This window comes from Sturnus vulgaris, chromosome 19 (genome assembly GCF_052056855.1).
Source record: "Sturnus vulgaris isolate bStuVul1 chromosome 19, bStuVul1.hap1, whole genome shotgun sequence".
Lineage (NCBI taxonomy): Eukaryota > Metazoa > Chordata > Aves > Passeriformes > Sturnidae > Sturnus > Sturnus vulgaris.
Window position 1 is genome coordinate 1946903 of NC_142261.1, and position 22084 is coordinate 1968986.

Sequence of the window (22084 nt, forward strand, 5' to 3'; positions counted from 1 at the left end):
GCCTGGCTGCCTGCACTTATGAGAGCCTATTGCTCTGACAGGAATTCACTGACAGGGAGCCATGTAATCCCACGGGAATGGGGCTGGGTGGAGGCTTAGGAAACCTGAACCTTGCTGCCATCTGCCCTGGCAGCCTGCTGGTCACTGGGTAAGTCTCTTCCCCTTTCTCTATCTCAGATTTCCCCATCTGTACAAGGGACAATGCCACTTCCCTCTTTTGTAAAATAATTAACAACTGTGGATGGAAAAAGGCAATTAAGAAGCCATGTGTTGTTAAGACTTGGACTGTGCTTTACATTGTGCAAAGGTTTTAATTTCTTCCCTTTCTGCGTGAGCATTTTTCTTATGTTACAGACTGAAAAATGGAATAAGAAAAGTGTGGGGGGGTAGTCTTGGAAAAGACTAAGGTCAGGAAATAGGTATGGCAAAACAGAAATTAGGGCAGAGGGTATTTTGCTTTCATGCATATCAATGTAGCTTTAAAAGCAATTAATTGAAAAAGGAGGAATTAACACATTTGAAATGCCTTTTTAATGATGCATTGAAGCCAGCAGCGTACATGCCAAATTTCACACTGGCTGCCCGTTCCAGAGCCCAATTTACAATGAACTCCTGGAAGACAGGCTGTGGGATGGAGAAGGCTCTTGGCCAGCCTGCTAACTCCTGCCCTGGCTGCAGGCTGGCAGGGCACCCAGGACAGCAGAAAAACCTTTCGGGAGCTCTGCTTCCTCCTCACGGCACTTGGCAGTGCTGGTCCCTGGTAGTGGCTCCATCCCTTGACAAACGCACCAGGGGACAGGACAGGGAGTCTCAGGTCACTCTGGCAGCAGGGTTTGCCCTGGTGTGGGATGGAGGAGCAGTGCCACAGCTCCCAGCACAGATAGCTGGGCTGGCTGGTAAATCACCAGTTGCGTTTCAGCTCCGTGGCTTTGTTATGGGAACATTGATCTGTTGCTGGGATTAACCTCTCAGAGTTTCCAGTGGGTTGGTCTCGCAGTTATTAATGAAACTGGCTGGAACTTGTGTTGACCTTGGCAGAGGCCCCAGTTGGCTTGGAGGTAACTGGCAAAAGCATAATCTCTAATTGAGTAATGCAGGGCTGGGGGAAGGGAGCAGTGCTTTGAACTGGGAGAGCCTGGTGCTCCGGCGGGATGCGTGGGAGTGGAGGGCTCAGCACGGGGCAGTCACCGAGGGAATGAGCAGGCACAGCCAGGCAGCATCTCAGTTCCGGCACCCCGGGCTCCCTCCTGCAGAAAACAGCCCGGAATTCCAGCGCCTCCCCGTGATTTATTGCTGTGGAACAATAGCGCAGAGGGGCTGGAGGATGGAACAAGCTGTGAGCAGCGGCTGTCCCTGGGTGTGTGTCCTCCCTTAGCCCCTGAGCTTGCAGCAGGGATCGCTCCAGGCTCTCCCTTCCCCACGGGAGGTTGTTTTTCACTTGAGCAAAAAAGAGCTCTGGGCTTGTTCCTTGGGCTTTTGGGGAATGTCTGCAGGCGGGGAACGAGAGACAGCACAAGTCTGGTCTCCCCAGCCGTGCATCTCTGCTGTGGGAGAGGGAGATGCTTCCTTGGCCAGCTGTGCTCACATCTGGTGGGGAGGGAGGGGCTGGCTGCCTGCAGGACACCCGGGCAGAGGGATCCTGCGGAGCACCAGGGGACACAAAATGCTGCCAGCACTCTATCCCAGTTATCCAGAACCCTGGGGAGATGCAGACCTGTGCCAGTGCCTGGTTTGACCAGCCCTGTGGGAAATGAAATTCCTCAGACACCCGGCCATGAAAAAAACTTCTTGTCCTGAGGACTGTGGGGTGCTCCATGCAGAGCCTGCATGTGCTTTGTGGCCTCCCCACCACTTGTGTAGCAGTAGCTCTAACCTCACATCTGAGCAGTGCAATGAAACAATTTTAGCGGGTACAAACACACCTACGTCTTTCCTGCTTTTGTCCTCCTTCCCCTGCAGAGAACAGCAGTTTTTGTTAACTCTCCTCGCAGCTGGGCTCTCCCTGTGAAGCTGAGCCGGTGGAGTTGGGAACCCATCAGGAGTGAGTGGTGTGGGGCTGTGGAGTCAGGAGGATCCTCCTGTGATGTATTTGACACTCACCCATCTGCTATTTGCTCGTTCACTCTGTCGACTTCTGCCTGATAAAAATCTGGTTGTAAAAAAAAAAAAAAAAAAAGATTTGGTGAGGTGGGGAATTTACGTTAGGGGAGCAGTGATTCAAAGCTATTTCTGGGAAGATGAGGGACGTGTTGGCATTCTCTGTCATTCCAAACATATTTAAAAGCTGAAATATTTGCGTTGTTCACGTTGCCACAGCACAAACAGTTCTGGCTGGATTTCCCCCACTGCTTTCCTCCCTGCTCTGAAGAGAATTTCCAGATCATGGGAGGATGGGATGAGTGTCAGTGTGTCAACCCCTGCTCAGCTCCACGTGAACACACACCTTTGGGAGCTTGTGGTGTGCAAGCAGAGTGGCTCTCCTGGCTCCACTGTGCCAGGATGGCTGCAGGGGGTGGTCAGCAGCCTGTGCCATGCACCAGTGTGGACAGGAAGCCAAGGGAAGAACAGCTTGAGGAATGTTGTATCTGGAATCTCCTCCATCCCATGCCTGGACTCGTGCTGGTTTCATTTGGAAAACAGATGCTTTTGGGCGTTGCATAGTCCTTGTGAGATGTCTGGCTCTTCCATCTGGACCTGGGCTGAGGGGCAAAGGAAAGAAGCATCATGATTGCAAGACAACTGGTTTTATTCCATTTCTCAGCTGAAGTTCCTGTGGCCAAAGAGCTGAACTATGGTCTGAGATACTCGGGTATGGCAGGAAAAGCCCTCATGGGCTGCAGAAACATTCCAGAGGCACAGTGTAAAAACCTTTGACCCTTTCCTGAGCTGCCTGGAGCCTGGCTCTCCCCTGCCCTGCTCCACCCTGCAGTGGTCCTCGAGCCACAGACAGCATGGCCAAGGCTCAGTGCAGCTGGAAAACCAACGGGAGAACCGATGCTGCCTCGAGCACAGGTTGTTTCTCACTTCTTCAGCTCGTTTGTGGTGATCGACATCCAAAACAACCTCTTAAATTGCCTTTCAAGCCACAGCGGTGGAAGGATGGTGTGATAAGGATGACTGCTTCTCAGGAACCTGCTTCATCATTTGCATAATTGGACTTTTCTGTTCCACTCAGTCAATATTACAAGGCTCGCACAGTGCAACATCTCACCTGATCTGCTGGAGGGAAAGAAAGTCCCCGGACTTTGTGTGCCTCACCCCTGTAATTGGAAGAAATATTTCTGGCTGTGTGCTTGCAGCAGGCAGTGTGCTGAGCTGGGCGTGCTGTGTGGGTTCATGGAGACTTTTCTCCATCTATGAAGTGTTTGTATAGTATGTATCTATCTATTTTATCGGATAGCAAGAATTCTAATGTGCCCTGTTTTGTCCTGGAAGTGCAGGAGAGAGGAGAGCTAGTTTGCTACTTTGTCAGTCCTCAGTTGGGACTTAGGAAATAGTGTTGGTATGGCAGGAGCTGATACTGGCCTCCAGAGAATGAGGAGCTGTGGGGTGAGGATGGCTGTGCCAGCCACCATTTCTGCCTGTGGTCAATTGGTTGTGTTCATTTGTGTTAAAAAAAGTCCCTTCTCATGAAATAAGTCAGGGGAAGAATTTGGTCCTGGATAACAAGAAGGTCATCCTGGCTATTTTTCTCCCTCCTTGCAGTCTCATCCTGATCTGTTTTTCTTCTTTTCCCTCGTGTTCTGGGAGGGGGTGTGGGTGCTGCTGGGCAGGGAGCATTTGCTCCAGCTCCCACCAGATCCAGGCACACTCTGGGATGGGTTTTGTGGGACCTGTCCACTCTAGTGCAGGTCACCGAGCAGCAGGAGGTTGTCACCAATTTGCAAGCATGTACATCTCACAGATGAACTGCTCCTCTCTCCTTGTTCAGCTCCCCTGAATGCCCATCCTACCCCAGGGTCTTCCTGGCACCAGCACTGAGCACGTTTTTGGTGCTGTACATCTCCATGGTTGGGGAGTGCAGCCCACCAATGGTCCTGACTCACATAATGAAAGCCAGTGAGTTGTGACACCCATCAGATTGATTCTGGGTGCTGTGTTTTGAGGAGGAGGCTATTTCATGCTAATACCTTCTTTCCCAGCGTGGGGTGGAAGCTGTGGAGGAGATGTAACAGCAATCAATAGTGTTTGCCTGCTGCTGCTGGAGGGGATGGAGTGGGGGAGTGATTTCAGAGATGGATTTGGCAGAGATGAGGTGCTGCTCTTTGTGCCTGTGGTGATGGAGCTGTAATAACATATTGAACATGGCACCAGCCCTTGCTAAAGCTCTGTGACTTCACATTCGTGCTTCGTGGAGCTTCATCTCTTAACAACACCCTTAGCATCCTAACAAGAGAGGAACTGTTGAGTGCCAAAGGGCCTAGTTAAAATCACTCACTGAAAACCTCCTTTCTTTTTGGACCTAAAGTTGCTTTTTAAACAGAAAAGCTCCTTGGCTGTGTTTTAGGCAGAGCACATTCAGAGGGTTTTTTGGCTCAGCAGCCCCGTGCTGCATGGGGGGGCCGGGGGGCGATGGACGCTGGTGTGTGTCAGGAATGCTGGCTCACAGAGCACCGAGGGGTTGTTTTAGGACAAGCTGACAGGCCCTTGGCTTGTTCTGCTGCTCTCGAAAAATGTAATTCTAATTCTTGGCACCTTTTTCCAGGAGGATAAGGAGCCGAGAGCACAGTGGAGCCTGTTCCCTCTGTCCTTGGAAATGGGCTTTTACCCACGGCAGAGCTGGCTCAGGGTGGGAGCAATGTGCTCTGTCCTACCCCAGGTTTGGTGGAGCAAAAGTAGGAATTAGTGGGGGAGAAGCAGTGGGAGATGAAATGACCTGAACCAACTCTTTGCAGTCCTGACCTGTATCTGATTCCTCTTTGGCCATCTTGGTGCTCTGACAGAGCATTTTCTGCAGGTGCCAGTGTTCTGCCCAGGTTCTGCTTGCCCTCATCTGGCATTAATCCCTTTCCTGAGAAAGAAACAAACTGTCCTCTGGCAGTGCCAAGCAGGAGAGGAGGAGATGGGCAGTGGTTGTGCTGTTTGCCAGTCCTCTGCTGCATCCTGAGGGATTCTCCCAGGGCTGCAGAGCTGTGCCATCCTGCTCCAGCACATGCCCACAGCAGATTTCCCTGCTGCCTTGGCACTGCATCCCCTGCTCTGCCTGCACCATAATGCTTCCTAGGCTTGGCTTTGAGCAGCGTGCTCTGATCACTGCCTCAGCAGGGTCTGATTTCTCTGCTCCTGTGCTGTTCCCTGAGGAGCAGCAGTGATCCTTTCTGCCTTCTGATCTCCACTTTGGATGCTGTTTTTAAAAAAGAGCCATTGCCTCGTGCACATCAAGCTGTCCCACGTGGTTACGTGACCAAACCAAGCACAGGCTTTTATTTCAAGCTGATTTTCAGGGCTGTGTTGTTTTATTTCATGCCAGCCATCTCAGGTATGATGTAGAACAGATTGCCCCCAGCAGCTAATGTGTTTCTGCCTCTGCAGCAGACAGAGTGGCAGATGTAAACACAGGAATGTTGCAGGCTTTCAAACACTAAAAACTCCTAAAGAATAGGCAGGTATGTGTATATAAATATATACAGTGCATTATATGAAAGGCTTTCAATATGTTTGGAGAGAGATTTGTAAATTTGTGAATTCATGGGTGTATACTTTTTATAGGTTTTTAGGTAATTGAAAAGCCTACATTTTAATATATATATATACACACACAAATACATATCTATGTATTTATATATGCTGCCTCCTATTCTTGTAAGCTGTTTTTTCAAAGGCTGCTTCTAGCCTTATTCAGTGATTCTGCCTTCAGCTGCCACAAGGAGAAAGACTCCCAGTCTCGAGCAAAGCTAAATATTGATTTGAGTCAATCTGGGTGCACTTGGAGACATCACCAGTGTTCATGAATGCAGCATAATCGCTGATTGGAGTGGGGAAATTTCATCATAAAGGCCCCAAAAGGGAGGTTTATTATTGCTTTCTTCCAAATGCCTGAATTTTATTAGCTTCAGTCATTCTTGGCAGGGCAGTGGAATGGGATTTTATAGTTAGCAAAGGAAAAGTAAACACAGTAATCATTTCACAGCCCCGTGCCTGCCAAACCAAGATGGAAATTCCAGCCTTGGTGGGAAGCTGCTGCTTTGCTAACAGATAATAACAAATTCACTCTGGGCTTATTCTTGCAATGGGAGCTGAGATGTTCAGGTTTTTCTGTAATGCCGTGGTCTGGGGAAGCAGAGGTGCTTCATGGCTTTCTGCAGGAGCAGGCTGGGCAGGGATTTGTGGTTTGAGCAGCTCCCACAGCCATTCACAGGTAGAAATGGTGTTTCTGCTCCGAGCCTTTGGGAACAGCTCTGTCCTGTGCCCTTGTTGGTATTTGGTTTTTCTGTGGTCAGTCTTGCCCTGATCACAGAGCTGAGCAATGCTGGAGGTGTGACACATCTGAGACACCCTGTGACCATCTCCAGCTGCTGAATGGGGGCAGGGTTATTATGGCAAAAAAAATTCTCCAGATAAACCCAAAGCTCTCACATCAGGTTTGTGTTGAGGTGTAGGGCTTGGCTGCCAGCTGAGATCTGGAGCAGCACCCACCAAACCTGTGTTTCCTGGTGCTGGGGGATTTCCTCCCACCCTCCTGGCTGGGAATGCCACTGGGAATGGCCAGCACTGTTTCCTGGTGGTGAGGGATTTCCTCCCATCCTCCTGGTGCTGGGGGATTTCCTTCCACCTTCCTGGTGCTGGGGATGGCTCTGGGAATGGCCAGCACTGTTTCCTGGTGCTGGGGATGGCTCTGAGAATGGCCAGCACTGTCCCCCTGCAGGATGTGACCTCCTGATGGAAAACCAGGCAGAGCAGCCAAGGAAATGGCTCCTCAAACAAGCAGGGAATGTCGAGGCAGCCCCTTCCACGTGTCTGCACAATTTTAGGAGCAATAAAGCCCCGAGCACAGCTGGCTCTGATGGATGGTGGCTGCTGGGCACCACCCCTGCTCCTGTCAGCACGCATCCTGCTGGGGTGGAGCAGCTGGGGCTGTGTCCCCCATCCCCTGTGTGTGTCCCAAGGTGCTACCAGAGCCCTGCTGCCTGCGGGGTGTTTGGGATTGGGTCACTGGATGTGCTTTGTGCAGCCTTGGGGGGCTGCTGGTGGATTCCTCGGGCAGAGGTGTTGTCCCCACTGTGTCCCTCATGGTTTTTACGGCTGAGAGGTGTTTGATGTCCTGCCTCATACACCTGAGAGCACAGCCAGGATGGAGCTGTGCATGAGGTGACCCTGAAGACCCTGGGGTGAGGAGGGGGTGAGGTGCAGCTGGCAGGCAGAGCTCAGTGGGTTCCGTTAGCAGCAGTTACTTCAGTTTGGCACAGTTGGAGAGAGAGCTGCTGGTATTGAGCAGGGCTCTGTGCTGGGACTCATCATCACCCTGTGCTGGGACTCATCATCACCCTGTGCTGGATGTGCTGTGAGTCTTGGGAGAGTTGTTGGTAACCTTGGCTTGCTGCTCTTGCACACAAGAGGAGGTCTGGGTTGTCCACAACACGCCTCAGCCGCTGCTCAAGCCATTTTAGATCTTGTTTGCATTTCCTTTTTCCATCAGTCAATCCCCTCCTCGGTAGGCAGCTCAGTCTATGGGATGTGGGGAAAATAATTTTGGGTGATGGTTGGGAGGGAGGGAGGGAGTGTGAGCTGCCTTTAAGTGTATCTCACTTGCAGCAGTAGTGGTTAAATAGAGCTGTCTTCAATCATTCCCCTCCCTCCCCTCTAAATCTGATTCCCCTTCAAGCCAACTTGCCAATATTGATGTTGTGTGCCATCCTGATTAACTCCCAGACAAATCCCTGCTTCACAGGGCTGCCCTGTGTGGATCCCGCTGGGATGTGTGTGGCTGAGGGACTCCTCCTGCTTCTCCTCGGCCTCCTGCCTCCTCTCCTGCCTGGCAATAGGAGGAAATTTAAATGTTTCTGAAGAGCAACATTTCCATTTCAAAAGCTGTTCGTTCAAGTGCGTCTGGAGTGGGATTTCTCTCCCCCACTTCTCTCTGAATGGGAGCTTTAGAAGTCTCATTTCCTCTGCTTGATAACACCAGGCTGAGAAGGGCTTTTGTCTTTTCATTTCCCCTCAATTTTTTATTTTTAAATCAGTGAGGTTTGGAGAGGTTGCTGTGGTGTATTTTCCCTCTCCCACCCCCCCCATATCTTTGTGCATGTGCTGGAGGATGCACCTGGCATCACCCAGTGAATGAGCTGGAGCTTCCCGGGGCACAGCCCAGCTGGGAGCACCCTCAGTGCAGAACAGGAGTTTTGCTGGGGTGTCCATGCTGTGGATGGAGCTGTGGAAGCAGAGCAGGAGGTTTGCTGGGGTGTCCACCTGCCTTTTTGGCTGATGCAGCTTTTCCAGTTGGTGTGAAATTCTGTATTTTTGATGGAATGCTCAGCAGAGAGCAGATATAAGTGGATTTAGTGGCCAGTTCCCACCTCTGCAGGACTGATGGGTGTGCATGTAGGCACTGTCCCAGCAGTGCCATGGCATTTGTGCTGTTCACTGGAGTATTGCACTGGTATAAAAAGGGATTTTTTTTTTTTTTTCATAGGCATCTAGGCCTGGAGGGCTTTCTACCTGCTTGAGGGACAGCTAGGATTTAGCAGGGACTATTCCAGCATCTTCTGTCAGAGGGAATTTGCCTGCTGGGATTAATATGGACCTTGATGCTTCATCCCTGCTTGGTTGACATGCTGGAAAGACTCAGAACTTTCTTTACTGCATGTGGTCATTGAAAGAGGATGAGTGGTATTGAAAAAACAAAAAAACAAAAAAAAATTGGGAGGCTAAAGCTTTCAAAGACGTGGAGTGTTCAGTTCCCCTGAGGTTTTTTGGGTTAGGTTACAGGGTGCTTCCTAGGCTGCCTAAGTTTAGGGATTGTGCCTGCACCCCCAGCTGGGTGGGGGAACCTCCCTAAAGAAACTCCCTGAGCAGCAGGGCACAAGTAGAAATGCAAAAACAGGCTCTGGTGATGATTCAGAGATTCCTGTGAAAGCTGCCCGAAATCTGCTGGCCCCAGGGAATGCAAGGAGAGGTTTGAGCCCCAGCAAGGAGGAGCCAGGCTCTGCCATGAGCTCCCCATTACCTTTAAAATGTGCTTCTGCAGCCGGGGGTGACCCCTCTGCCTGGCCGAGTGCCAAATGGGGCAATTAAAAATTTCTCTCCCTGCCTTGGCACGTCACGTAATGAGAGGCGGTTTTTTTTTGCAGATTTTTAAGAGGCTTCAAACATGTGCTGGTGTGTGCAGTGTCAGCAGGGGTGGCTGCTGGCTGAACAAATCACTGAGAGAGCACTAAAGCTGCAGATGGAGGAGTGGAAGAATTTGTGGGCTGCTCTGACACCCTTAACTTGTCCTCCCCTTGTTTGCAGGCACAGTCTTTGCTGTGCCTGTGCCTGGGACAGGCTCAGCTTTGTGCTCAGAGGGTCGCTGGTGCATTGCTCCATCCTTGGCATCTGCTGCGTGGTCTCAGCTTTCTTTACCTGCCCAAACCATTTATTCACAGCTCTTTTGGGGCACTTGCTGTCGGCCTGGATTGCTCCACGCATGCCAGCACGGTCCTTCCATCTCAGCTTTTTCCTTCCCTTTGCAGAAGTGCAATACCTTTCCTGCAGCTTCCCAGAAGCAAGACTCCACTCTGCTTGCCTGCTCAGTTCCAAGTCATTCCCCTAAGGCAAGCACCAAGATGAGATTTTTATTAATTTTTTTTTTTTCTTTGACTTGGACACTTTTTCAGTGTTAACAAAAGGCAGATCGCTGGCAGAGAGTCTTACCAGATGTATCAACCGTACTGAAGATGCTCAAAGGAAAAGTTCCCAGAGCCTTTCTGAATGTTACAGAAAGGCATATTTTCTTATAAACTTGTTCTTGGAAGTGACAGAGTTGTTTTGGCTGAAATTCCCTGTTTAGGGAAAAAAAAAAAGAGACTAAAAATGCATAAAGCTGATATTCAGCACGGAAAATCTCAGTCCAGACAGTTACTGTTCGAACAAACTTAAGGTCAGCTGAAAATCCAGGGATGCAGAATAGGCAGGGTTGGGGAATTCTCCATGAGAGGTGGAGCAATTAGCTCCTCGTTGTAATGAGTAGATGTGTAGGTGAGAATTCATCACTCCTCTAAGTCAGTGGGGAACGTTGGCATTCAGTGCAATTATTATCCACTAATGGGGAAAGGCAGGGAGGGAATGCAAGGCTCAGCATCCATTTGCCGGGTAATGCCTTGGGCAGCTGTGGGAGGAAGGTTTTCCTGTTCCACCCTTTATTTTAGGCTGTGTTTGGTGATGCTGCTGTAGAGTTCTGTAGTCCTGAGATGCAGAGGCAGCATCTGTTCGCTGTAACACCACGGAACAGCTCTTTAGAGCTCAAGTTTTGCGAGACCAGATACAAGGCTTTGGTTACTGCATTTAAACTGAGGTTTTACCACCCTCGTAAATCTGCCGGGGAGGGGAGGCAGGGAGGGAGGGGTCAGCATTTGGTACTGGTTTTGCAATTAAATTGCTTCAAGCTGTTGAAACATTGGGGAAGTTTTTTGACCTACTTTCGTGCAGGCTTTAGAAATTGTTGGGATGTTTTCTGCTCTGTCTGCGTGGAATTCAGCTGGATTACAGAGAAAAGGAATTTCGTGGGTCTGCTTGTAAAGTCAGATTTATTTAAAAAAAATAAATTAGATGTAAAAAAAAAAAAAAAAAAAAAAAAAGGCTTTGTCTTCAGACAGCTCCTTCCTCTCCAGCTTGATGAATTCCCATGGGAACACGAAGTGGGCTGCACCCCAGTGGAAGGAATCCCTGTTCTGCACATGCCATGGAGAGTGGGGATGATGGAAGGAGGTGGATGCTGCCTTGGTCCCACACCTGGCATCCCTTGGGAGCTGTGGTTGGCCTTGCAGGGAACACCCATGTGCTCCTGGCTGGTGCTGCCCAGAGCACACTCGGGTGTCCATCCTGCTTCAGCAGCCCTTGGAGCACGCCGGGACACAGCCCAGCAAGAGCCAGCAGTGTTCAGGAATGAAAACCTCGTTTGAAGGGCCAGGCTGCAGAAAGAGCCGCTAGCACAGCAGATGGCCATGAACAAAAGAATTGCAGTGACTCGATGTACTTTTCACTGCTCGGACTCCCTGACTTTTTGTACTCGTGCATCTCCCTGAGGAAACAAGGCATTAGTTTTCAGCTCTGTAACTTTTTCCTCTGTCAGTGCTGTCATCTTGGGGCTTAGATATGTCAGAATGTGTTGGACACTTTTCCAGTTAAAAAAACCAAATTCCTTTAGTCTGTATTTGGCTCGCTTAGGAGTTCTATATGCATGTTTTTACCTAAAAACCTGACGGATGGAGGAGTGGGGGTGCTGCTTTCCTGCTCACTTCTTATCCCTGGGGGCTCAGAGTGTGATGCTGCTCATCCCTGGGCTCCTGGACAGGGAGGATGAGCAGGAGGCTCTGCAGTGTGGCACAGCCCCACATGGATGGGGTTTGGGAGGGGCTGCTGGAATGCTGGAATGTTCACTGCTATGAGCAGCTCAGGTGGTGAAGCATCCCTACAAGGAGATCCCCTGCTCACAAGTTCATGTAAGGGGGTTTTTTTGGGAATTAATTTGAGCACAAATTGCGTGGCCCCAGCCTGTCCTGCCTGCTTTGGCAATCTTCTCCAGCCCATGAGGACGAGAAGTGTGAGTGGGCAGGCGTTGAAGATAACACCTCCTAATCCCTCCTGCTGCTCCAGCAGGAAATGCTGCTGCTGGCTGATAATTAGAAAGTGAACAGACTGTGGAAGAGATGATGTTGGCATCCCTAAATCTCTGTCCTGGGCTTGGGGGAACTTCACTAATGATCTGGATTAGAGAGGCAGAGAGAGAGACCTGGGTTTACCAAGGATGATATGTAGGGCAAACACAGTGTGCTGTGCTGGGGATCCTCAGGCTCGTCCCAAGCAAGGGGCTCTGTTCCCTTGGGACACACTGATGGGCTGGGCAGGTTTGGAAGCTCCACTGTGGAGTTTTGAAGAGGCAGCTGATGCAGTCAGGGGGCCAGCAAGGTCAAAATTCACTTTGCAGCGGGAGTTAGGTGCAGATGGAGCGGAGCTACAGCTCTGCTGTCTCTTGAGACAAGAGAAAATCGATCCTTCAGGAAGGCTGGGCTGCATCCAGCTGTGGGTGCTGAGCTGAAGCAGGGCACAGACACCCTTTTAAATCCCTCCAACCCTCCCATGACTTCTCTATGGGTATCAAAGCTGGGTCAGTAATGCAAAATAAGCAGGTGGAGATTGGAACCTGCACCAGCCTGTGTGTCCTGGGACCACACCTGGGGTTCCCAATATAATTTTTTCTTGTGGACCAGATGCTGGTGTGTCTGAAGGCAGGGACATCAGATTTACTGGAGATTTTCTTGCTCTTGAAAGCATCAACAGGCAGTTGGCTCATCCTTTTCCTTCCTCTCTTTCTGGCATGTTTTTAAAGTGGCTGCTTAATAGCAAATAGCAGGCTTGCTCCATTAGCTGTGTTGGGAATTTTTATTCTTAAGCATGTAGAGGAAACCCACCCCAAAGTCTGGCCTTGCTCTTTGACAGCCTCCTCAGTGATAATTGTTTTCTTCAGTGCCAGCACCTCCTCTTGCTGCAGGGAGGTTTGTGCAGCCTCTGCCCCCCTCACACCCACCCTTGTTATCATATAAATCACAAAACAAGGCCAGGGATAAACAGGAGCTGCAGTAGCTGTTAGCCGTGTGTAAAAACAAATCACATGGAAACAGTATAATTACTGAGAAAATATCAACTTGAGTAATGCAGTAATTGTTTTCTTCCCTCCAGCAGATTTATTCCACCTCTCATGGCTCTTCCTGCTTTGGAAGTCTGTGACTTCACGTTAATAAGGAGAATTTCACATTTCACACTGCACTTGTTCAGGGTATGACAGTCTAGAACAGGGGAATATATTTTGAGGGCTTCTTGAGAGCTGTAGGAAGCAGAGCACTAGTTGAAATATCTCTGACTATTGGGGTCTTCTCCATGCTCTGAGTGGACTCTGGTCCAAAAAACCTTTGCAAACCTTTTTTCATCCCACTTTTGTGATTTTATAAGGGTTTCTTTATGCCTTGCATAAATCTATGAGCTCTGGTTTTTGGATGTCAGCACTATGCAGACGACTTTTTTTTTTTTTGCCTTAAGTTTTGGTTTTTCCTTCTTTTTGCTGCTTGTCATTTTGTTGATTTTGAGAGGTGCTTGTGGCATGACATGCCCAGTATGTGAGGTCCAGGGACACATTGCCTTTCTCTATTGCTGCAATCATCTCCTAATACCAGATGATGATGATGATGATGTCTGTGCTGTGACTTGCAGCTGTTTCCCTTACTCAGCTTAGCTGCTCTTTTGCTTCAGATTCTGCAAGGTAAAAAGAGAAAAATGTATCAGGAACCAGGTTTCCAAGGTGTTTTGTGCCAAGTTTAAAGACGACCTGTCCTGCATATTGGCAGATGTAAGAAAGTCTGATTTGTTTCATGTGCACAATGAGGAGCCTTTCTCTCCTGTATTTTTGGCAGGTAACTTCCTTTCTTTTAGAGAAACCTACCCACCTACAAGCCACTGCCACTTCCCCTTCCTGTGCCTTAATCTGAACGAGATTTCATGAGCACCTAATTTATCTTTTGCTTCTTGTGGTTGTCCTGCTCCTCTTGACTTGAAGAAAAAGCAAAACCACAAAAAAACCCCAGTTGTGGAGAACACAAAGCCATCCCACTGCAGCAGACTGACCATTTTTGATATCTAATGCTGGGAAATTAAAACAAGATGGGATCTTCTCTACAGGATCCTCCAGAAAGCTGTCGTGGTCTTTCAGCTTCTCTTCTGGATGGATGCTGGATACAACCAGCTTAGGCTTTCCAGTGCCTTTGTGCTCCTGGGGTTGGATGGGGCTGAGGCAGGACAGTGAGAGTGGGGTTTTGGGGTGCTCCTTGGCTTTCTGTCCCTTGATGGCAGCAGTGGGAAGGGCACTGGTGCCTCCAGGCTGCACCCAGCAGGGACAGGGCAGGGCAGATGCTCTTGGGATGCTGAGCAGTACCCGGTGCTTTCCCGGGTGTCAGCACCGAGGGGAGGGTGCTCAGTTGGTGCAGAGCAGTGTTGGCTTTCTGCAGGGCTGCTGTCATGGAGGTGGCAAAGTTGTGTTGAACTTCTCCCCTTGTTTGCCTCCCCCATCCCTGCCCTCCCCTCGGCAGCAGCTGCAGTGTGCTGCCTGCCCTGCCTGGCAGTGGTTTAGGGTTACAAACTGAGCCACCACTCCTCTTCTCCCCCTCCAGGAAAAGAAATCCATCCACTCACTAAGCAAATGAATAGATAAACTTTTAATTAAGGCACTGAGTGGCTGCCAGAGGAGTGTCCTGGGTCAGGGCAGGCTGGTGCTGTGCCGTGATCCCATCTGTGTGGCCGGTGGCTATTAAACATCTGCTGCATCCCAGGTGCACTCCTCCACGGTGGGCAGGCTCATCCAGGCATGCAGGCATTTCTGTGTTGGCAGAAATGGGCTCCTTTGCTTGCAGCTGCAGAGGGGAAGGCTGCTGTGGGATGCAGCAGAGGCACTGGGGCTGTGGGGTGCTCCTGGCATCCCAATTAGTTGGGTTCAGCAAACTCGTTGCACTGCTGGGGGCAAAGCTGAATGTTGAGATGTGTTTTCCCTCAGCCCTGGGCTGTTAGAGCTCTCCCTGTCATGGCCACAGAGGTTTTGCTGATCTCTCCAGTCTCTGACTTGAAGGGTCTTGTTGAGCTTGAGAGCCTCTTCACCTGGAATTTGAGAAACGTCAGTTTGGTCTGGTTTTATCTTGACTCACCTATCCCCTTTTTCTCCATATTTGGATAGATGCATTCAACATCCAACACTCAGAGTACCCCCAGGGTTTAGGAAGAGCTGGAGAAAGTTGGCCATGAAGGAGCTAGGAGCCCTCTTTCCTCCCAGGAGCTGTCCCTTCTCCTTCAGCATTGTTCGTGCTCTTGTCTCTGTGGTGTCTCATTTTTCCAGAGACGATGTAGCCTTGAGCCCTCTGAAGGGACAGTGGTGCTGGGAGCTCCTGAATATGGATGGGTTTATTGATCCTGTAGGAATATGAGCAGCACTCAGGGTGGTATGAGCCTCTGATGCTTTGTCAGGAGGAAGAGCTGCTGGCATGTCCCTGGGAGAATAACCTGGTTCTCTTTGGAGATGCTGGAGGTTGTGGAGCACTGTGGTGATGTGATCTGACAGCTGGTACTCCCTAGTCTAGCAGGTTTTTTTGGAGGGCTTTGTATATCTCAGAAGGCTGGGAATGGGCCAGGGAGCTGTGGGAGGATGAGAGAAGGATCCAGAGTCTCCTGGGAGAGAGCTGATCTGCTTGTTTTACACTTCCCAGGATCGTGGCCTGCCTGGCAAACTGGAGCCCGTGTCTCCTGTGAGCCCTGCTCACCCTGACACGGAGCTGGACCTGCTGCCAGCCCGGCTCTCCAAGGAGGAGCTCATCCAGAACATGGACCGCGTGGACCGCGAGATCACCATGGTGGAGCAGCAGATCTCCAAGCTGAAGAAGAAGCAGGTAAGAGGCCGTGCTCTGGAGGGGAACACGTGTCCTTGCTTCTGCACGCTGCCAAGTGCCCCGTCCTTGCCTCTGCATGGCCACAGAGGGCAAGTGGCAATGCCAGTGCAGCAGGATCACCTGTGTCCCTGCTCCCTGTTGTGACAGGGGTGGTGGCTGCCGTGCCTGCAGTCTGGAGCTGGTAGTCACAAGGTGAGGGAGGGAGCTTTGCAAACCCAGCTTGTAGCTCTTTGCACGTCAGAGAACCTCAGAGAGAAAAAAATGTGTCCTCAATGCCTATGGAAGTGGTGAGCAGCAGAGCTGGGAGCACAGCCTGGGTTGTCCAAAGTCATCTGTACAGCCCAGCATAGCACAAGGTCTTTTCTTTTTCCTTTCCAGCAGTGATCTCTCCCCAGTGCTGCTGTTGCTGCCAGTATTCAGTACCAGGCTGTTTAAAACATGGCTTCAACAACCAAGTGGTCCTTCCAGTGCATCCAGTCCCCTTTCTCTTGAGCCTTGAGCAGCATCTGGTGCAGCTCCAGTCAGGGCTGTGCTTGAGCAGGAATTTGAATCTGATCTTGCTGGCTGCAGCTTTACCCTGCACAGGAGCACTCCCCAGTAGAAGGATGGCCCACTCAGTGTTGGCCTGTACATAATTACCATAAACCCATTAAGAGATTAATATAACAAAACCTTCAGGGATGTCCGTGGAAAAAAAACACAGACTTAAGGGCTTTCACTTCTTAAAGCAAATCACTTTTCTGCCTCTTTTTTTTTCTGGTTGCTTTATTTTCTTTGCTTGGGATGAGTTTCTGAACTCCCTGATGGCTGCTAATCCCAAACTGCCCAAGAGGAATGACCTTTCCCAAGGGGTTGTAGCTACAGTAGGAATTTGGGAATGGAGCAAAACCTCTGCTTGGGCTGTTTGTTCAAGCACCTTGAGAATGAGCACGCACTTGCCCTTCCCCATCAGACCTATATTTTCCCATACCAAACACACTCCCTTTCTGTCCTGCAAGACAAAGCAGGAATATTTTCATTTGGCTTAATTAATGTGAAGTACCTTTTTTTTTTTTTTTTTGTATATGTTGCTTTAAATCTGCAGAGGTGTCTCTGAGTGCTTAGGGAGAGGAAGCCAGGAGTGGGCAGAAGCAGCTGTGCTGGTGGGGGTGAGGCAGCAGCCCTGTGTGCCAGCTCACAGAGCCCAGAGGAACATCTGGAATGGCCACAGAGGTTCCTCTTGCTGCTTTTAGTGGAGCTGGGTAAAGTCAGCCCTTCCCCTCTCCCTCGTAGGAAGCTCAGACCAAGTGTTGGTGTCCTCTCCCACCTGGCAGTACTGGCTGCTGGCCCATGGTTTTTTACTCACATTTGAGGAAAGTGATGCAAACCATGGTCATTTCCTGCTCTGGAAAAGGGCTTCCCAAGTGGGATATGTGCCTGGCAGGGCAGGGAGAGTCCCTGTCATGGCAGCTGGGAGGACTGACAGCTCTGATGATCCATTGCCTGACTTTTCAGGATGCTGAGGAGCTGCTGCTGCTCACCGTTAAGATCAAACTGTCCTTTCTGTGAGGAAATGAGGTTTTATTGTTGGCTGTTCACTTGCTTTATTTCTTCCCTATGAACGAATTTTATGATTCTTCTTGCCCACAAAAATGCTCTGTTAAATGGGGAAGAAGGTGAAAGTGGCTGTTGGCAGAAAAATTTTCCCCTCCCTTCCTTTTATTCTATTTTTTTTTTTCTTTTTTGGCACATGGTGGCAAAGTCATATGGTAGAAAAACTGACCTCCCCCACTATGGCCTCCCTCCCCCTCTCGCTGGAGCCTTCCCCATCCCAGTCCTCCAGCAAAGCTAGCACATCTGGGAAGAAGTGTTTTTGGAGCAGGAGGTCCTGTCTGAGATGCTCCAGGAACGTTTTATGCATCTGTGCATCTGAGCTGTCAGTGCAGGAGCATGAGTGAGGGAAAGCAATGAGCCTGGAACAGATACTGCTCCTGCAGGAACGTCAGTGGAGCAGGAGAGAAACTGTATGCAGCCAGAATATCAGAATATCCTAATGCTTTTCCCCTCTGTCTTTGGGAGGCCTTCTCAGGGTAATTAAATACACTTGTATGGAAAGGCTGTGCAAAAAAAAAAAAATAAAAAAAAATCCCAACCAAGCACAATCCACCATCTCTCTCTTTCTGGTTGTTCCAAAAATGGCAGGGAAGGCTCTGCCTGGACTTTGCAAGAAGCAAACGTCTTCGGCAAGCTGAGAAACCTTCCCCAAACCCTGCACACCCCTGGCAGGAGGCCACCTCCGTCAGCCATCCCCCGCTCATTCATGCGCCATATGCGCTCGGATCTCTCGCCGAGTCCTCTCTCCCCCTCTTCCTGACAGGCAAGGATAATCCTTATGCATTTATTCCTGGCAGCGGTACCGGCGATCTGAAGGAGAAATGAACTGCTGGGCTGTTCTCTCTGCAGTGGCGCCGGAGCCTCCCCGGGCGCTGAGCTCAGCCAAGGCTCTCCGGGAGTACAACACTCCCACCTGGTGATGGAGGTGGAGCTGCCCGGGTGGAGGAGCTCCAGGGTTTCCCCTTCCATCGGGCTGAGTTGCCTGTGTTCTCTGTGAAAGTGTTTGTCGGAGCTGCCCTGTGGCTGGAAGGCTCTGCTCTCTCCGGGCAGGTGAAGCATCCCAGTACCCGGTGATGGCAGCTGGGGGTGTGTGGGGCAGCCTTGGCTTCATCAGGTGTCTGCAGCACGGGAGCTGTGCCTGCAGGGATGGAGCCCTCCTGGAGCATCACCCACCTTCCTTCCCAGCAGAGCTGCAGCCTGCACTGATCCCTCTGTAGCACATGGTCCAGCCAAAGGGTTCCTTTCCTGGAAGGAGCACCTCTTCCACTTGGAAATGGGTTGGCCTGTGGGAGCTGTGGCTAATGGTGGCATCTTGCATCCCTTCAGCACTGCTGCCATTTGGGGAGGGGAGGGAGGTCTTGGGCAGCCGCTGCTGGGAGGAGGGAGAGTGTGGAGCTGTCAAGACTCATCTCTCATCCTGCTCTCTCCCTGTAAAGGTCACAGTCCCAGCCTGGCTTTTGTGGCAGACCTTTGAGAAATCCATTTTGTCCCTGTCTGGGAACCCTGACCTATTTTGCTTTGCCATTTCCCACAGCTCCCAGGAGTAGCTGTCACAGGCTGCAGTCAGGTGTGCTGCCTCCAGCCCCTCCTCACATCCTTACCCCAGCATCTGGCCCTTTAATATCCATACAGTGCTACTCCACAGCGAGTAGAGTTTGATTCTCTGCTGTATTTCAACTATAATTAGATCTGTGTTTCTTCTTCTAATGAGCTGTTTTTAATGAGCCTCCACTTAGTGGCAAACTTTGGTTTCCTGATAGGCCATCAAACCCTCTCGTGTGAAATCCCTCGCTACACACTCGACCACTTGGCAGAATTTTTGTGGCTTTCCAGAACGATATGGCCAAGTTTTGGATGCTTTGACTTTTTTTTTTATACACAAATATTTTTCCCAAGAGAAGTAGATATATCTGATCCTTTTTGCTGGCTCGTTCTTTGGGGTTTTTGGAGTTTATCCCATGGAGGACGTGTGATGAGATGTCTTAGGAGGACACCAAGGAAGAGCTGGCAGGTCCTGGAAGTGCTGCTTCTGTGCCAGGGCTGATGCCAAATACAGCTTTGCAGCCCATGGTTCAGCTGTGGCTTCCCAAGGAGCTCTTGTCCCCTGTCCTGTTGTTTGGGCCACCTGAAATGTGGCCATGGGTGACAAAAGCAGAGGGCTGGGAGCTGTTCCTGTGATTGGAGCCTTCAGTGTGCCACCATGGTGTGGCTCTTTGCAGGCAGGAAGGGATCCCTGCAGTGCTGGGAAAGCTTCATCCCCTTGCAGGGAGCAGATGGTTCAAGCTGGCTGGTTCCTGGCTCTTCTCACTCGTGGCTGGAGTGACTCTAAGGCTGTTGGTGATGCCAATTTATGGGACACAGGCTCTCCTGCACTGCCAGAGCCTGCTCCCCACTCTGGCCAGCAACACCAGGTTTTTTGGCTGTATCTTGGTGTTCCCTCTACTGCTGCTTTTCCCTCTATGGGGAGAGGTGTCCACCTGTGAGGAGCTGGAGTCCAGAGCACAGGGCGCTTCATCCACTGAAACACAATTTTAGGAATGTGAATTTTCTCGGCCAAGCCATTAGACCTGTCTGGGTGCTTAAGTGCTTTCTTGGTTCCATCCCAAGTGCATCCTCCTGCCCTGGTGTGCTCATCAGCAGGAGCAGAGATGATGGGGAGGAGGAATAGATGCTCACCTTCTTCTCAGGCCACCAGCTGCCACTGTCCCCGGGAAGTCAGTGGTGTGCTCTCCTCTGAGACAAGTCCCAGGTGTATTTTCTTCCTAGTACAAGACTCGCTTGATTTTCCTCATGCTTCAACAGGGAATGCTTTAGCTGCAGGAAAAAAGACCCACAATGATTTCGAGATTCAGAGCTAGCAAGGAAAAAATCCTCAGCGTTTTTTGACAGCCGCTCCCTCTCCTGTGCCTGTGCTGCCCCGCAGCTGCGGCTCTCCCTCCTCACAGGCTGGCCCCAGGAGCAATCTGTGATTTCCTCTTTCAGCTGAGCAGTTCCTCAAACTCATGGGAAGGGCTGGGATGTCTCCTCCCACCTCACAGTGCTGGGCAGAGAAGGAGCTCAGGTGGAATGTCAGGTTTAGCTGCTGACCACGGTGATATTCCAGAGTGCAGGCATGGCTGGTTCACGAGCCATCTAATGGAGAGCAATCATCCCAAGGCATGTCCTGCAACCACTCCACTGCAGGGTGAAGCTGAGGGTGGGGAGCAGCCTTGCTCGTCACCCCTGGCTCCTGCACCTCTCCCTGCACGCAGCAGCAGCTCCAGAGGCAGGTAGCAGCAGGGAGCCGGGCTGGAGCTGTGGTTTCATTTAAGTGTTCCCAGTCAAATCGTTATTTCTAGCCTCGGGCCCGTTCCAGGAGGCTCCTTTGAGGCAGGTCCTCATCCTCCATACCTAAAACACGCCGACCCACGAGCACAGGGTGGGTGCCTGGGGCAGGCCAGGGCTGCGCTTGCGTGGCTGGGGCTGCTGTGAGCTCTCCTCCCTCTCCCCAGCCCCAGCCTGCCCGTGTCTTGCAGGAAGTCTCCTACCATGGCGGTTTCTGCCTCGGTCACGGCACCACAGAGAGTCTCGTGTGGACAGGGACTGCTGCGTTTCTTGCTGTGACTCACCCTCCTCCTCCTCCCCCCCCTCCCCATCTCTTTCCACAGCAACAGTTGGAGGAAGAAGCAGCCAAACCACCAGAGCCTGAAAAACCCATCTCTCCCCCTCCTATCGAGTCCAAACATCGCAGCTTGGTGCAGATCATCTACGACGAGAACAGGGTGAGTCTGGAAGTGATGGCAGCACAGATGTGTGATTGTGCCGTGTCACCGTGGCCAGGGATGGGCAGGCTGGTGAGGATCAGGTGGGGGGTTTTCCTGGGTGTTACCTTTGGAGTGGAGGGTGTGGGAGTGGGATAGATGGAGCCCTGTCAGGATGGTGTGGATGAGCATTAATCCCTCTGAAGATCTTCTGAAGAACCTGCCTTGGGAGGGGTTTCATATGATCAGCTTTAGAGATGAAATGTTGAAGAGATGCTCCAGACTCCTCTCTGTTAAACAGTTTGCTTCATCCTCTCCCCTGAGAGTGAAGCAGCTTGAAAGCTGCCTCAAGGGGTGGGCTTTGACATGGTGGGTGGGCTGCGTGGATGGAGGGTGACATCTGTGGTGCTCTAATACTGGCAGGCCAGCTGTGAGCTCTCCTGGCTGCCCCTAAGCGCCCCAGGCTGGAGCAGCAAGGATGTGGATGCAGCCATGGCTGGATTTGTGGATATTTGATGCTGTAAATAGCATTAACAAAGGTCAGGCTGGCATCCCTGGCTCTGGATCTCTGCCTTGACCGCTCATTTATCAGCCATTGCCTGTAACAGCAGCCCGAGGAGAGATGAATTTTGCTGTGTGCATCGGAGCGATGCTCAGAAATTGGGCCCTTTGGTAGATAATCAAGCATATTCATTTTCATTTAGGTGTTGGATAAAAAGGATGATTTTGCATAAAAGGAAAACTACCAGTCGCTAATTATTTTGAATTGCAAGGCCTGCGATTTCACTGGGAGCTGCAGAAATCCAGGTGCCTGACTCCTAAAAAGAAAAAAAAATCGCCTACCCGCTCTCCCAGGCAGTGCAATTTTCCTGGTTTTCCTTTTTCCATCTGCTGCTCTCCCTGAGCAGTAGGAAACCCAGTGCTGGCACGGTCTGTTGTGTGAGTGGGTGAAGGCTGAGGTCGATGTGTTTGAAGAATTAGCAAGTGCCAGCTGGTGATGGCTTCACAGCATTGGGCTTTGGGGGCAGGTGCTGAGTGCTCCTCAAAGCCATTCTCACCCCTCTCTGGGGGTCCTGGGCTAGATGGTTTGTGCCTCCTGTGCAAGGGGGGAGGCTCAAAAAAAGTGAGCTCTCA

At 50.8% G+C, this 22084-nt stretch overlaps 1 protein-coding gene across 2 annotated transcripts in view; it reads left to right on the forward strand.

Annotated features, from left to right (window-relative positions):
* Positions 1-22084, forward strand: part of NCOR2 (nuclear receptor corepressor 2) — a 224543-nt gene that overhangs the window by 94208 nt on the left and 108251 nt on the right. For both annotated transcript variants that reach the window (XM_088176263.1, XM_088176264.1), the window contains exons 5-6: positions 15438-15617; positions 20858-20971. In XM_088176263.1, the coding sequence (XP_088032389.1) occupies positions 15438-15617; positions 20858-20971 (294 nt within the window). The remainder of the gene's footprint in view (positions 1-15437; positions 15618-20857; positions 20972-22084) is intronic.